This window comes from Gracilinanus agilis, chromosome 1, assembly GCF_016433145.1.
Source record: "Gracilinanus agilis isolate LMUSP501 chromosome 1, AgileGrace, whole genome shotgun sequence".
NCBI lineage: Eukaryota > Metazoa > Chordata > Mammalia > Didelphimorphia > Didelphidae > Gracilinanus > Gracilinanus agilis.
Genome location: NC_058130.1, coordinates 170,045,738 through 170,059,294, shown reverse-complemented (window position 1 = coordinate 170,059,294; position 13,557 = coordinate 170,045,738). Strand labels below are relative to the sequence as shown.

Genomic DNA, 13,557 nt, shown 5'->3' with positions numbered 1-13,557 from the left:
CTCCTCTCCTCTCCTCTCCTCTCCTCTCCTCTCCTCTCCTCTCCTCTCCTCTTCTCTCCTCTCCTCTCCTCTCCCCTCCCTCTCTCTCTCTCTCTCTCTCTCCCAAAAAGTGACCTAAATTGGAAGTACCTTTTGGGATTGGGAGTTCAGCAGTTTGAGCTTTCAGCCAACTATGTGTGTATATAGTCCTGTCCCAACTTGAGTTAATTTTTCATTCTCTCCATTTTTCTCCCCAAGGAGATGAAAACACTTATTTCAGTCACTTTTTTACTTTTTTTTTTTCTCATTGGACTTATTGGTTTGATCTGTATTTTTTTTTAAACTAAAATCTGTAAATTTTCTTTCTTTCTTATTAAGAAAAAAAAAATGCTTGAGAATCTGCCTTTTTGGCCATTCATTTTCCTTTTGTGCCTGTACCAGATCCTATTCCCTCCCTTTCTTCTGCCCCACTGTCTAGATAGACCTGATAACAATCAGGATGGCTGTATTTGCTGCCTTTTCAGAAAGAAATAGGTAGGGGAGTTCAATTATGTCCCCTTTTATAAAATTACTTTTTGGACAATGACTGGTTTGAAAGAGAGAGGGGGAGGGAAGGGAAGGGAAGGGAAGGGAAGGGAAGGGAAGGGAAGGGAAGGGAAAAAAGAGATAGAGAGGAAGGGAGGGGAGACAAAAAGAGAATCAGAGACAGAGAGTTAGATTAGAGGATCTTTATGTCTCCTTCCAGCTCTAAGTCCAGTAGTCCTAAAATAGGTTGTTAAAAGTTGTAGTTCTATGAAATTCAACTGAACATTCTTGGGAATCACTGTCTTCAGCCTGTGTCTTGTGTTCCATTCAGTCTATAAAGAATAGTGAACTCAATGATTTACATTCACTAAAGCTTTTCTCCAAAAGAGCTCTATGCCTCTTAATATCTATTATTTCATTTGTCCCCATTTTATACATAAAGAAATAAATAAAAGAACCTCTATCCAAATTCATGTACTATGTCTGTATAAGTAATGGGCCCAGCAATGATAAGGATCTCAGACCTCTGTGTAATTGCAGACTGGATCATATGTCCCTATTCAGTCAACTCTATGATTTCTTTCTCCTATGGAAGTGATGGGCAAACTATGGTCCATGGGCCAGATGCGGGCCCCCTGAAATGTTCTATCCGACCTTGTGACTTTATTCCTAATCTGACAAATACAATGAGTAGGATACAATAAAACAAAACTTCAAAAGAGTTGCCTTAGAAACACAGATGAGCATTTCCTTTCCTTTGGCCCCCTTTTTAAAAAGTTTGCCCATCACTGTCCTAGGGGATAAATAAATGTTTAATGTTGATTAACTCAACTCACCTAGGACTAGGTCTCCAAACTCATAGCTCTGTGTTTCCATACCTAACGATACCACTGTAACTAACTCCACAAATTCTTTGTTTAATATTTTGTAGTTCTGCTATTTTCGAAAAACAGCTCCCTTTTACAAAAAATCATCCCATGAGGAAGAAATCTCTTCAAGCTGAGACTAGTGCTGCCATTACCTTAGCTCATCTTCTTGATTCTGGAATTTGTAGTCTGACTGAGGCAGAGGCACTGATTTCTGTGGCTCAGGCTGCCTGAGGTCAATGAAAACAGTAGGAGGCTCCACTGGCCACTTCAGCTTTGTGTCTTTAGCCACATCTTGACATTGCCCAGGGGTTAGGGGTGATCTACACCAAGAACTTCTGTGAAGACAAAGTAATGTTTCCTAAAACATTGGCCTTGGATTATCCATTTGCATAGGGCAAAAATTGCCCCAAAAGTCATCATCTTGGGATCAAAGTAGATAAGACTATTTAGGATAATTTAAACTCACTAAGTTGTATACAACATATGGAACTTTGGTCAAAGTTTTACATACATCTTCCTCTCACCCCAGAAATGGTTTCCAAACACTTTAAGGGCACCACCAATTGCATTGTCTTACATCAGGGGTCAGCAACGTATGGCTCTTTCTGCAGGAGCCATAAAGTCAATTTTTTTCAGGCTCTGTTATAGGAGCACGCACTGTTACAGGAGCACGCACTGTAAACACTGTATGGCTCTCATGAAATTACATTTTAAAAAATGTGGTGTTTATGGCTCTCATGGCCAAAAAGGTTGCCGACCCCTGTCTTACATGTTTGATAAAAAATGCCCAATATATTTTGTTAGGTTTGGGAAACATTAGGAAGGGATTTTTTTTCTTATCCAAACCCCAGGATGTATTATAGTAGAAATTCAGATTGAGATCTCTCAATCGTCAGAGGAAAGTGCTCAGAACTAACCCATCATCTTTCTTAGAGATATTTGGATCTGTTAGGGCCATTGTGAGCTTGACAAGACACTGGAAGGGTTTATGCATGGGAAGAAGGCATCAGATACTCAACCAACTCTGTGGTTTGATCATGGGCAGGTTAACCCTTCATATATCTTAGGAAAGAGGGAAAAGACCCACATGTACAAAAATATTTCTAGCAGTTCTTTTTGTGGTAGTACCAGATGTCTATCATTAGGGGAGTCCATCAACTGGGGAATGGCTAAACAAATTATGGTGTATAAATGTAATGGAATGTTATGCTATAAGAAATGATGAAAAAGTAAAAATTGATCTGATTAAAAGAGATAGGGAAGGTAATTACATCCTGATAAAAGGCAGTATAGACAATGAAGAAATATCAGTACTCAACATGTATGCAACAAATGGTATAGCATCCAAATTTTTAAAGGAGAAACTATTGGAGCTTAAGGAAGAAATTGATAGAAAAACTATACTAATGGGAGACCTGAACATTCCTCTTTCAGATATAGATAAATCAAACCAAAAAATAAATAAGAAAGAGGTAAGAGATGTGAATGAAATCTTAGAAAAATTAGAGTTAACAGATATATAGAGGAAAATAAATAGAGGCAAAAAGGAATACACCTTTTCAGCAGCACATGGTACATTCACAAAGATTAACCCATGTACTAGGGCATAAAAACATTGCAAACAAATGCAAAAAAGCAGAAATAATAAATGTAACCTTTTGTGATCATAACACAATAAAAATGATAATTAGTAAGGGTACATGGAGAGGCAAATCAAAAATTAATTGGAAATTAAATAATATGATTCTCCAAAATTGGTTGGTTAAAGAACAAATCATAGAAACAATAATTTCATTTAAGAGAATGACAATGAGGAGACATCATATCAAAATCTATGGGATACAGCCAAAGCAGTTCTCAGGGGAAAATTTATATCCCTGAGTGCATATATTAACAAATCAGAGAGGGAAGAGGTTAATGAATTGGGCATGCAAATTAAAAAACTGAAAAGAGAAAAATCTGCTGATAAAAACTAAATTAGAAATCCTAAAAATTATAGAAAAATTTAATAAAACTGAAAGTAAAAGAACTACTGAATTAATAAATAAGACTAGAAGCTGGTATTTTGAAAAAAACAAATAAAATAGGTAAAGTACTGGTTAATAAAAAAAAGAAAGAAAACCAAATTAACAGTATAAAAGATGAAAAGGGCGACCTCACCTCTAATGAAGAGGAAATTAAGGTAATTATTAAGAACTAGTTTGCCCAATTATATGGCAATAAATATGGAAATCAAGGTGATATGGACAAATATTTACAAAAATATAAATTGCCTTGATTAACAAAAGAAACAGAATACTTAAATAATCCCATATCAGAAAAAGACATTGAATAAGTCATCAAAAAATCCCCAGGGCCAGATGGATTCACAAGTGAATTCTGTCAAACATTTAAAGAACAATGAATCCCAAAACTATACAAACTATTTGACAAAATAAGCAAAGAAGGAATTCTACCCAATTCCTTTTATGACACAAATACGGTACTGATTCCAAAGCCAGGCACACCAAAAACAGAGAAAGAAAACTACAGACCAATCTCCTTAATGAACATAGAAGCAAAAATATTAAATAGAATACTAGCAAAAAGACTCCAGCAAATGATCACAAGGGTTATTCACTATGATCAGGTGGGATTTATACCAGGAAAGCAAGGATGGTTTAATATTAGGAAAACCATCCACAAAATTGACCATATCAACAACCAAACCAACAGAAATCATATGATTATCTCAATGCAGAAGATTATCTAGATGCAGAAAAAGCCTTTGAAAAAATATAATACTCATTCCTATTGAAAACACTAGAAAGTATAGGAATAGAAGGACCTTTCCTAAAAATAATAAACAGTATATATTTAAAACCATCAGCAAGCATCATCTGTAATGGGGATAAGTTAGAAGCCTTCCCAAAAGATCAGGAGTGAAACAAGGATGCTCATTATCACCTCTTTTATTTAGAAGAAGAAATAAAAGCTATCAACAGTCAATGAAAAAAATGCTCTAAAACCACTATCAATTAGAGAAATGCAAATTTAAAAAACTCTGAGGTACCATCATATATCTATCATACATTGGCTAACATGACAGAAAAGGAAAATGACAATTCTGGAGGGGATATGGAAGAATGAGGGCACTACTGCACTGCTGATGATTTGGTGAACTGGCCCAACCATTCTGGAACCAGAGAGGTAAACTGGCCCAACCATTCTAAAACCAGAGAGGAGAAGATAAGTGAAGACACAGGAATTTTGAGGTGGGAAGGAAGGGATGTCTCTTGCTTGCTTCATTCCTTTCAGGTATTCTTTGAGTGTACTCCTTATGGTTGGGCCATTTTTTTTCCCTCAGGCTCTATTTGGTCTTGTAGAGTTACTTTTCTCGTGTGTTTACCTCTTGGGCTTCTCTCAATCCATAGCATTTCTTCATTGCCATTGTCATTTTCTTCTTCTTAAAAAAAAAACCCCAAATACTCTTACTTTCTGTTTTTTTGTAAAAATTCTTAAGACAGAAGGGAGGGGTTAAGTAAACATGGTTAAATGACTTGCCCAAGGTCACATAGTTGGGAAGTATCTGAGCCCAGATGTGAGTCCAGATTCTCCCAACTCCAGGTCTGGTGTTCTATCCACTGTGCCATCTAGCTGAGTGGTAATTTCTTCTATTTCATTTCCAGCCTCAGTTTCTGGGCTGGGGCTCTGTGCTTAGGTCAAATTCTTCCCTCTTTCTTACTCTTGGATTGTGTGGTAAGTGCCTGCTTGGTCCTGGATGAAGTGGCTAAGACTAGTCTCTGCCCTCTGCAGGAACTCCTGGGGTTGGTTGGTCTCAGGTTCCTGGCATCTTAACTTAGGTTGTGGCCTAAGCCCCTTCTCTACCTTCTTTTCCTTGAACAGACCCAAACCTGAAGTTTGCTCTAGATCAGGTGTCGGCAACGTATGGCTCTTTCTGCAGGAGCCATAAAGTCAATTTTTTTTCAGGGGCAGTTACAGGAGTGTGCACTGTGAGCACTGTACAGCTCTCATGAAATTACATTTTAAAAAATGTAGCATTTATGGCTCTCATGGCCAGAAAGGTTGCAGACCCCTGCTCTAGATCCTTCTAAGACCCTAATGATTGTGGATTATTCTGGTAGCGAGCCTCCTGCAAGATCCTAGATGCTTCATTCCCAGGAGGCCCTTTCTCTTGCTGTGGTTTAGTGGAGGGGTGCCTGGGCAATGCTTTGGTCCATTAGATTTACAAAGCACCTTACAGAAATTATCTCATTTAATCCTTGAAACAACCCTTTGAGATGGGTTCTATTTCCCCCATTTTATGGATGATGAAATAGAGGCCTGGGTAGGCTAAGTGACTTCCTCAGTATCACACAGCTGGTCAGTGTATGAATCAGTATTGCAAGCAAAGTCTTCCTGACTCATAAGAACACAGTATTTTATACCCACTATGCACACGACTCTGAGATCATCTAATTTCAACCTCTATTTTCAACCCAACCTCTAATTTCAACCCAAATGACCATCTATCCTCCTTTTGCCAGAACTCCAGAAATGGAGGACTCGTAATTTTACACAGTGGAATATTTGACTTTTGAATGGCTTTGAAGAAGGAGAAATATGGATTAGTTTGAAGCCCTTCCAGGCAAGGGTCATGGCTGGTATGTAGGCAGAGAGGATGAATAGGAATTGAGATGGCCAGTAGAACTTGAATGGTGCAAAGATCACATGTAGGGAAGAAATGACAAATGAAGTTGGAGAAGTGAGAAGTTCATCAAGATCCTTTACCCTTGGAGGTGGGGGTAGAGGGGCAGCTGGGTGACTCAGTGGATCGAGAGCCAGGCCTTAAGAGAATCTGGATTCAAATCAGGCCTCAGACCCTTCCTAGCTGTGTGACCCTGGGAAAGTCACTTAACCCCCATTGCCTAACCCGTACGGTTCTTCTGCCTCAGAACCAATACATAGTAGTGATTCTATGGTGGAAGGTAAGGGTTTTTAAAAAAAAGATCCTCTATGCTAGGCTTAGATGTAGCTATTCCAGGCAAAAATAGGAGCTTGTTCTATTTGTAAAGATTTTTCAGAGAAAGAAACTGTGAAGAACTGGAAATTAAGGGGAATTAATTAGGGAATGGCTGAATAAGTTGTGGCATGATTGTGATGGAACATTATTGTGCTGTAAGAAATGACAAGCTGGTTAACTTAAAATAAACATGAAATGACCTACATAAAATTATGACCAGCGAAATGAGTAGAAACAAAGAAAACATTATATCCAGCTACAGAAATAATGTTTGAAGAATAATTTGTGAATGTCTATCTCCAGAGAAAGAACTGAGAAATAGAAACATGAAAGACAATTCATATATCCATTTTTTTTTGTCAAATGATATCTTTTCTAGAGGAAAAAGAGGAAAGGAAATACCTGGGAACTTTAATGTAACTAACAAAAAAAATTAAAAAGAGAAACTGTGAAAATATTAGAGCTAGATGAATAGTTTGATAAGTTTGGAGCTCTTTTCCTCAACAACTCCTTCTAGCTACAAAAAAGAATTCTAGCTATATTGCAGTGGATAGTTGTCATTCTGTCTTCCCATACCAATTGATAGTTCTGTGAATTTTGACAACCTGCAGATGCCCTCTTCTTTTCAATGCCATTTTTCTGCTCTAGCTCCAAAGTGGCTCATGAAATTTGTCTCTGGATGATAATATGCTTGGACAGTTCTGTCTAGTGCAGCATAATATCCTGCTAAAGGGAGAAAAGGTAACCCTCCCAAATAGTAAGTAATCTGAAGATTCAATTGAATTCAAATCAAATCAGTAACCTTTATTAGGCTACAATGACTTAATGGATTAAGCATTAGCCTCCCCAAAGTAGGGGCCATGGTTTTGAATCCTATGCAGGAATTTGATGACAAGTTGTATTTTTTTTTAACCCTTACTTACTTAGTAACAACACTAAGACAAAAAAAAGCAAGGGCTAGGCAAACAGGGTTTAAGTGACTCGCCCAGGGTCACACAGATAGGCAATTTCTGAGGCCACTTTTGAACCTAGGACTTCTCATCCCAGATCTGGCATTCTTACTACTATGTCACCTAGCTGCCCCTACAAGTTGTTTTAATGCCCTTTTTTTGAGGCAGTGTGGATATGGACCACTGGATTTAAGGGTCAGGTGGTCCTAGGGCCCAAGTTCCACTTCTATCTAATACTCTGAATACTTCAATTTACCTAATCTCTCTAAATTAAGCCTCAGTTTACCTATGGGATTGAGGGAAGCTAAGTGGAGAAGTAGCTAGAGAGCTGGGCCAGATATCGGGAAGACTCATCTTCTTGAGTTCAAATTGGACACTCTTACTAGCTGAGTAATCCTGAAGTAACTTAACCTCCCATTTCCTCATCTGTAAAATGAGGGGGAGAAAGAAATGGCAAACCATTGCAGTATCTTTACCAAAACTCCAAATAGGTCATTAAGAGTTAGATACAACTGAAACAACTGAACAACAACCTGGGGGGTGGGGTGGGGGTGGGGGAATTAGACTTCTTTTGTTTGACATTAGGGTACAGAATTATAGATTTATAGCCAAAAAGGACCTCAGAAATCATCTAGTACAATTGAGTGGAAGTAGTTGAGAAGCAGATTAAAGTTTGGAGGAAAGAAATATTTTCTAAAATAATTATGGATTTTCAAAAGAGGAATAGGCTACCTTGGGAAATGGTAGATATTTGAGAGGTTGGATAATGGTTTGTTGGGGATGAGATTCTTGCTCAGATATAGATTGGACTGGATGGCCTTTCAGTCTGTGAAATCATTGTGATCACTCCAGTATAGTTCACCATGATCAAATCAGAGGTGAAATGAAGGGCTTGGCCTTCCTGAAAAGGAATTTCATAGGATCATAGACCCAGAGCTGGAAGGGATCTTGGAAGCCATTCAGTTCAGCTTCATTGTTCTACTTCATTTTTCTCTGTGCCAGCATTTCCTGCAGTTCCCTCTAACAATTTCTAATTTTAGGTACTTGGATGTAGTCAATAATGGTTAAGAATTCAGTGATTTATGGCATTTTCACTCCTAATGTTAATACTGTTTTCTGTCAATTTAATTCAGCAAATATTTACTAACCTAATACAGTAGGGCAGCTTTGGACATTATGTGGTGAAATTAATCAAATGTAAGAATTGACTCAACCAAACGTTAAGAAGTCCTACCTGCTTTGGATCTGGTCTTCTATAGGGTAGAAAAGCTTGTCAGAAGGCTTCTCATGGGGTACAGGTAAACTGTTTTGAGACTGTTTGGCACACAGGGCGACTAGCTGCTCCATAAGCTTTTCCTGAGATTTGGATGTAAGACTTCCTGCACATTGTTAAACAAAAACAAAAATATTTAGTGATTGCTCGACTCTCTCCTGCTTCACTTATTTTATTTATTTTTTAAAACTCTTATTTTCTGTCTTAGAATCAATGCTAAGTATTGGTTTCAAGGCAGAAGAGCAATAAGGGGCTAGCTGATTGGGGTTAAGTAACTTGCCCAGGGTCACATAGCAAAGAAGTGTCTGAGTCCAGTTTTGAACCCAGGATCTCCCATCTCTAGACCTGACTTTCTATCCACTGAGCCACCTAGTTGCCCCTGTTGCTTCATTTATAAACTAGACTCTTAGGTTGAAACCATACGTCTGCCAAGTCTGACGATATAAATCTGTTCCAGGCTATTTAAGAGATTGCCTTAAAGATATAAAACCACTGTGAACTGTGCACTTGTGTCTCTCCTAATGCAGATCTGTACTTCCTTTAGAGAGGTCACAAGAATTTAAGAAGGGTGGTGTGGAAGACAGATGACACTAGATGTCCAGCTTCTATACCTATATATGTCATGTTATAAAGAGCTATTTCCTAATGGAAGTGGATTGGGAATCAGGAGATGTAAGACCTAGTCCTTTTTCCACTTAAAGAGGCAGTCATATATGTGACCTTAGATGAATTATTTAATCTTATTAAGACTTAGTTTCTTCATCTGTAAAATGGGGATAATAATGCCTACCCTACTATCTCTCCAGCTTGTTGTAACGATCAAATCAAATAACACATTCAAGCAAATAAAAAAAGTAAATATGAGTTAGTAATATTTTTTCTTCCTTCCTTCCTTCCTTCCTTCCTTCCTTCCTTCCTTCCTTCCTTCCTTCCTTCCTTCCTTCCTTCCCCTCCTCCTCCTCCTCCTCCTCCTCCTCCTCCTTCTTCTTCTTCTCTCTCTCTCTCTCTCTCTCTCTCACCTGCTTCCCTTCTTCTGAGTACCCAGTTCTAAGGCAGAAGAGAGATAAGGGCTAGGCAATAGGGGCTAAATGACTTGCCCAGGGTCACATAGCTAGGAAGTGCCTGAAGCCAGCTAGACCTTCCCATCTCCAAACCTGGCTCTCTACCAACTGAGTCACCTAGCTGATCCAGTTATCAGTATTTTCTAGGTGGCAGTGGAGACCATCACTAATGGAGACCAAAACACCCGAGTTCAAATCTGGACTTGTACACTTACTAACTGTGTGACCCTGGCCAAGCTACTTATTCTCTCTTTGTCTCAGTTTCCTTATCTGTAAAGTGAGGATAATAATAGTATCTTCCACCCAGGGTGATTGTGAGGTTAAGATGAGATGTTTGTAAAGTGCTTTGCAAACCTTGAAATACTATATAAATGCTAGCTTTTATTGTTATTCCTTAACCATATATTATTTCCTCCAAACCTGACCACCTCTACACATTTCTGGAAATTGGAGAGGATGAAGGGATGTTTAGCAGATAATCAGGTGAGCATTGTAATTTTATTTACAAGCATCTCATGAGCAATAACAATTATTTTCCATTTAACCTACTAATTTTTTTTAATTTTCTAATGAGAAGAGGTTAGAGGGTAAATTTGATTTAAAAAATCAAGAGTTTATAATAGCAGATTTAAGTGAGATAAAAAAGGGAGCATTCCTTAAAATCATGTAAGTCACTGGAAGAGATAAATAGGGAAACATCAGGGTAGGTAGGAGAAGATTTGGCTCTGGCAGCATGCATTTTAAAGATAATCAGAAACAGTTTAAGAAAAAGTAAAACTATCAGACAGGAAGAATAAAGCAAGAACCATAAAAAAGTTACCAAGTAATCAGTTAACAGTATTTTTTAGTGAGGTTAGGCTTCTTGATAATTCATACAATGAACTGAATACCATGAAATTAATTTATACTGCATAAAACAAATTGGACCTCGGTCTTTAAAAGAAGAGTGAACTTTCCAATATGTAGCTCCTGTTGTACATTTTCCTTGGCCTTTTCGTGCCTCCAGGTTTTGAAGTATTTTATCCAAATCCCACTCTTCGAGTTTCTGAAAAAGAACACCACTTGGTAAACTGAAATTTTCGTGCAAGTTTTACATAACCACAAAGATGAGGAGCTTATAAATCCAGGGTCCTCACCAGCAAATGTGGGACCTCTTAAAGTTATCATTAAAGGTTGAAATTAAATGGCCCTACCCTGCCCTGCCCAAGGCCAAGTTTCAACACAAGCTTCCTTAATCTTTTAGCTACAAAACCAACAGATGGATAACTCTACTTCAAAAGGAGATGTGTTCTCTTGATAGATTTCATATTCACTCATGGATTACAGGGATCAGAGATTTGTAGTTGAAAAAGGTCTGAGAGGTCATTTATCCCAATTCTTTCATTTTAGAGATGAGGAAACTGAGGCCCAAAAAATTTATATGACTTATTCAAGTTCCGAGAGGTAATTAATAAGTAGCAGGGCTGAGATTTGAACAAAGGTTCTGACTACAATTCCATTGCTCATTAAATATTCTATACAAGCTAGATGGAAACTACTGTATAATTTGTTCAAAAGTAGCTTGTTTAACAACATGGGGTTTTTTAATGTTTGGGGAAATCTGATTTGAGCTCTTTAAAAATAGTTTGATTGAATGAGGTTATAAAACTCCACTATATCGAAAAGAAGTGATTTAATTTCTTAAGAACCCTTCCTTTCTGGCTTAGTAACAATGCTAAGACAGATGGGCAAGGTCTAAGGAAACAGGGTTAAGCAACTTTCTCAGGGTCACATAGCTAGGAAGTATCTGAGGACATATTTGAACCTGTTGTAGCCAAATTTTAATACCTAGCCCAGGTTCATGGCCGAAGGAAGAATCACACTGACAATGCAATATGCAAGAAGAGGCTCATTCTTTACTAGCAATAATAGCTAGGGTCGCTAGGCAGAGAGGCACGCCTGAACGACCCCTTGGAATTCTCAGCCAAGAGTTTATATAGAAATGTTTGGGGAAGGGGGTTGGTACATACATAATTATCAAGGTAGTGTCAGGGACAGGTGGTCAGGAAGCATCTGGGGAGGGGGGTTTCAGGGTCAGGGGGCTGGAAGCATTTGGCAAACATACATTAAATAGGCAAATATTGTAAAGCAGGCAAACATAGACAAACATTCCTCAAGACATCAGATAAGATAGCTTCAGTTTTAGGTTTATGATAGGGGGAGATAAGGAAGACTGTGCTGGGAAACCTTGGGGGCTGAGGGTAGCTTGTCCAGGCCAGAAATAGTTCAGTAGACTGCCAGACTGATTTTTAAATCCAACAAACCAAGGTCCTCCCAATGCCTAGCCTGGTGCTCTGTGCCACCTAGTTGCCCTGAAGTGATTTAATTTTAATGGAATATTAAATAGAAGAGACCATTGGGCAAATAATTAGTTTGCTAAATCAATCAGATGGTCCCACCTGCAACTTGAAAGATTAAGGGAAAAAATCAAGACTGAAAAGCTGCTAAGACACCCCAAACCCACAGAACGGCTGGAACCAAGGCTAAGCAGTCCACTCTGGCACCACTGTCTGCTTTGTGTGGCTATTTAGAGGTTCAGCGTTACCTGAGGTTAAGAACTATATCTTACACTTCTTTGTAGACCATCTAGTACTTGGACTAGCATAGAGTATGTGCCATAGATTCAGGAAATATTCATTTAAAGGATATAGTCCTAGAAAGGAGCTTGGAAGTTGTCTAAGTGCACCATTCTCATGCCTACCCCCATAACACATATTTTGTAGACAAGGAACCTTAAGTCCTAGGTCACAAGGCTATTTGACAGACAGAACTGAACCTTGATCTCTTGACTCCAAAGCCCACACTCTTCCCTTGGCAGGGAGCAGTTTGAATGTAATTGAAGGATACTGCTTATTCTCCCCAGGGCATATACCTTTCCTTCTTTTCTTTCAATAGTAATATGAGACAACTGTAGGTGGGTATATGTGGCCTACTTTGCCAGAGGCATAGACATTTTACTTTAAAATTTAAGAATGGAGAAAAATGCTTATTAAGTTGGTCTGATTTAAGGAATGTGTTCCCTCTTTAAACATGGAAAGCCAGTAATTTAATCAGGTCAATCTTTGATTTCAGCATTAGACAACTGGATTTTCTCAAGAGTTAATATAATAATACCATCAGTGACACTGAGCTCTATTCATACAGAGAACATAATTCAGGAAGGCAGTTGGGCCTACCTCAAGATACCGTAGTGTCAAGCCTTCATGTTTGGCTGGCATTTTTTCTTCTATACCAATTGATTCTGAGGATTCATGGATTTCAGGTTTTTTGAATTGTAGATAATTTAAATTTTCAAGTGGAGACACCTTGATTTCCTTATGAAGTATATTCTTCTCTATCATCTTTCTTCTCTCTTTTCTGATAACCTTTATGCTTGAGGAATCTGACTCTTCAGAGGGAGAAAAGTTACAAATCCTTAAATTGTCAGTTAGTAGACCTGTTGGACAGGCTGAAGTTGGGAACTCTTCCACCTGTGATCCCTTGATAAGAGCATGAGCCCTAGATCTAAAGAAATCCCAGGTGTCTCCTTTCTGCCACTTGGTACTTTCTTTAGGGACCTTGAGATGAGGATCTGACGGAATCTCTTCAGTGTCTTTAATCGCTGGGCGAATCACCAAAAACTCACTAGCATCCTTCCCTTCAAAAATGGCTGAATCCTTTATTTCATTCCAGTTCTTTTCAATGTTGGTCACAGATTCCAGAAGCTACCAAAAATAAGTTACATGCTATAAATACACTAAAAAGAATATGAAGTTAGCTTCTTTTTATTCTAATATTTTTTATCCTGTTCAGGTCCTCTAGGTTGTGGAATAACTCTTTTAGCAACTCATGTTGGCATTTTAGGTCCCTTAGTCTAAGA

The 13,557-nt window shown here is 38.2% G+C and overlaps 1 protein-coding gene across 2 annotated transcripts in view; it reads right to left on the bottom strand.

Annotated features, from left to right (window-relative positions):
• The window catches only part of DNAAF8 (dynein axonemal assembly factor 8), a 33,994-nt gene that overhangs the window by 6,675 nt on the left and 13,762 nt on the right, over positions 1-13,557 (bottom strand). For both annotated transcript variants that reach the window (XM_044659010.1, XM_044659011.1), the window contains exons 4-7: positions 12,875-13,402; positions 10,587-10,704; positions 8,560-8,704; positions 1,526-1,708 (exon numbers count right to left, since the gene is read on the bottom strand). In XM_044659010.1, the coding sequence (XP_044514945.1) occupies positions 1,526-1,708; positions 8,560-8,704; positions 10,587-10,704; positions 12,875-13,402 (974 nt within the window). The remainder of the gene's footprint in view (positions 1-1,525; positions 1,709-8,559; positions 8,705-10,586; positions 10,705-12,874; positions 13,403-13,557) is intronic.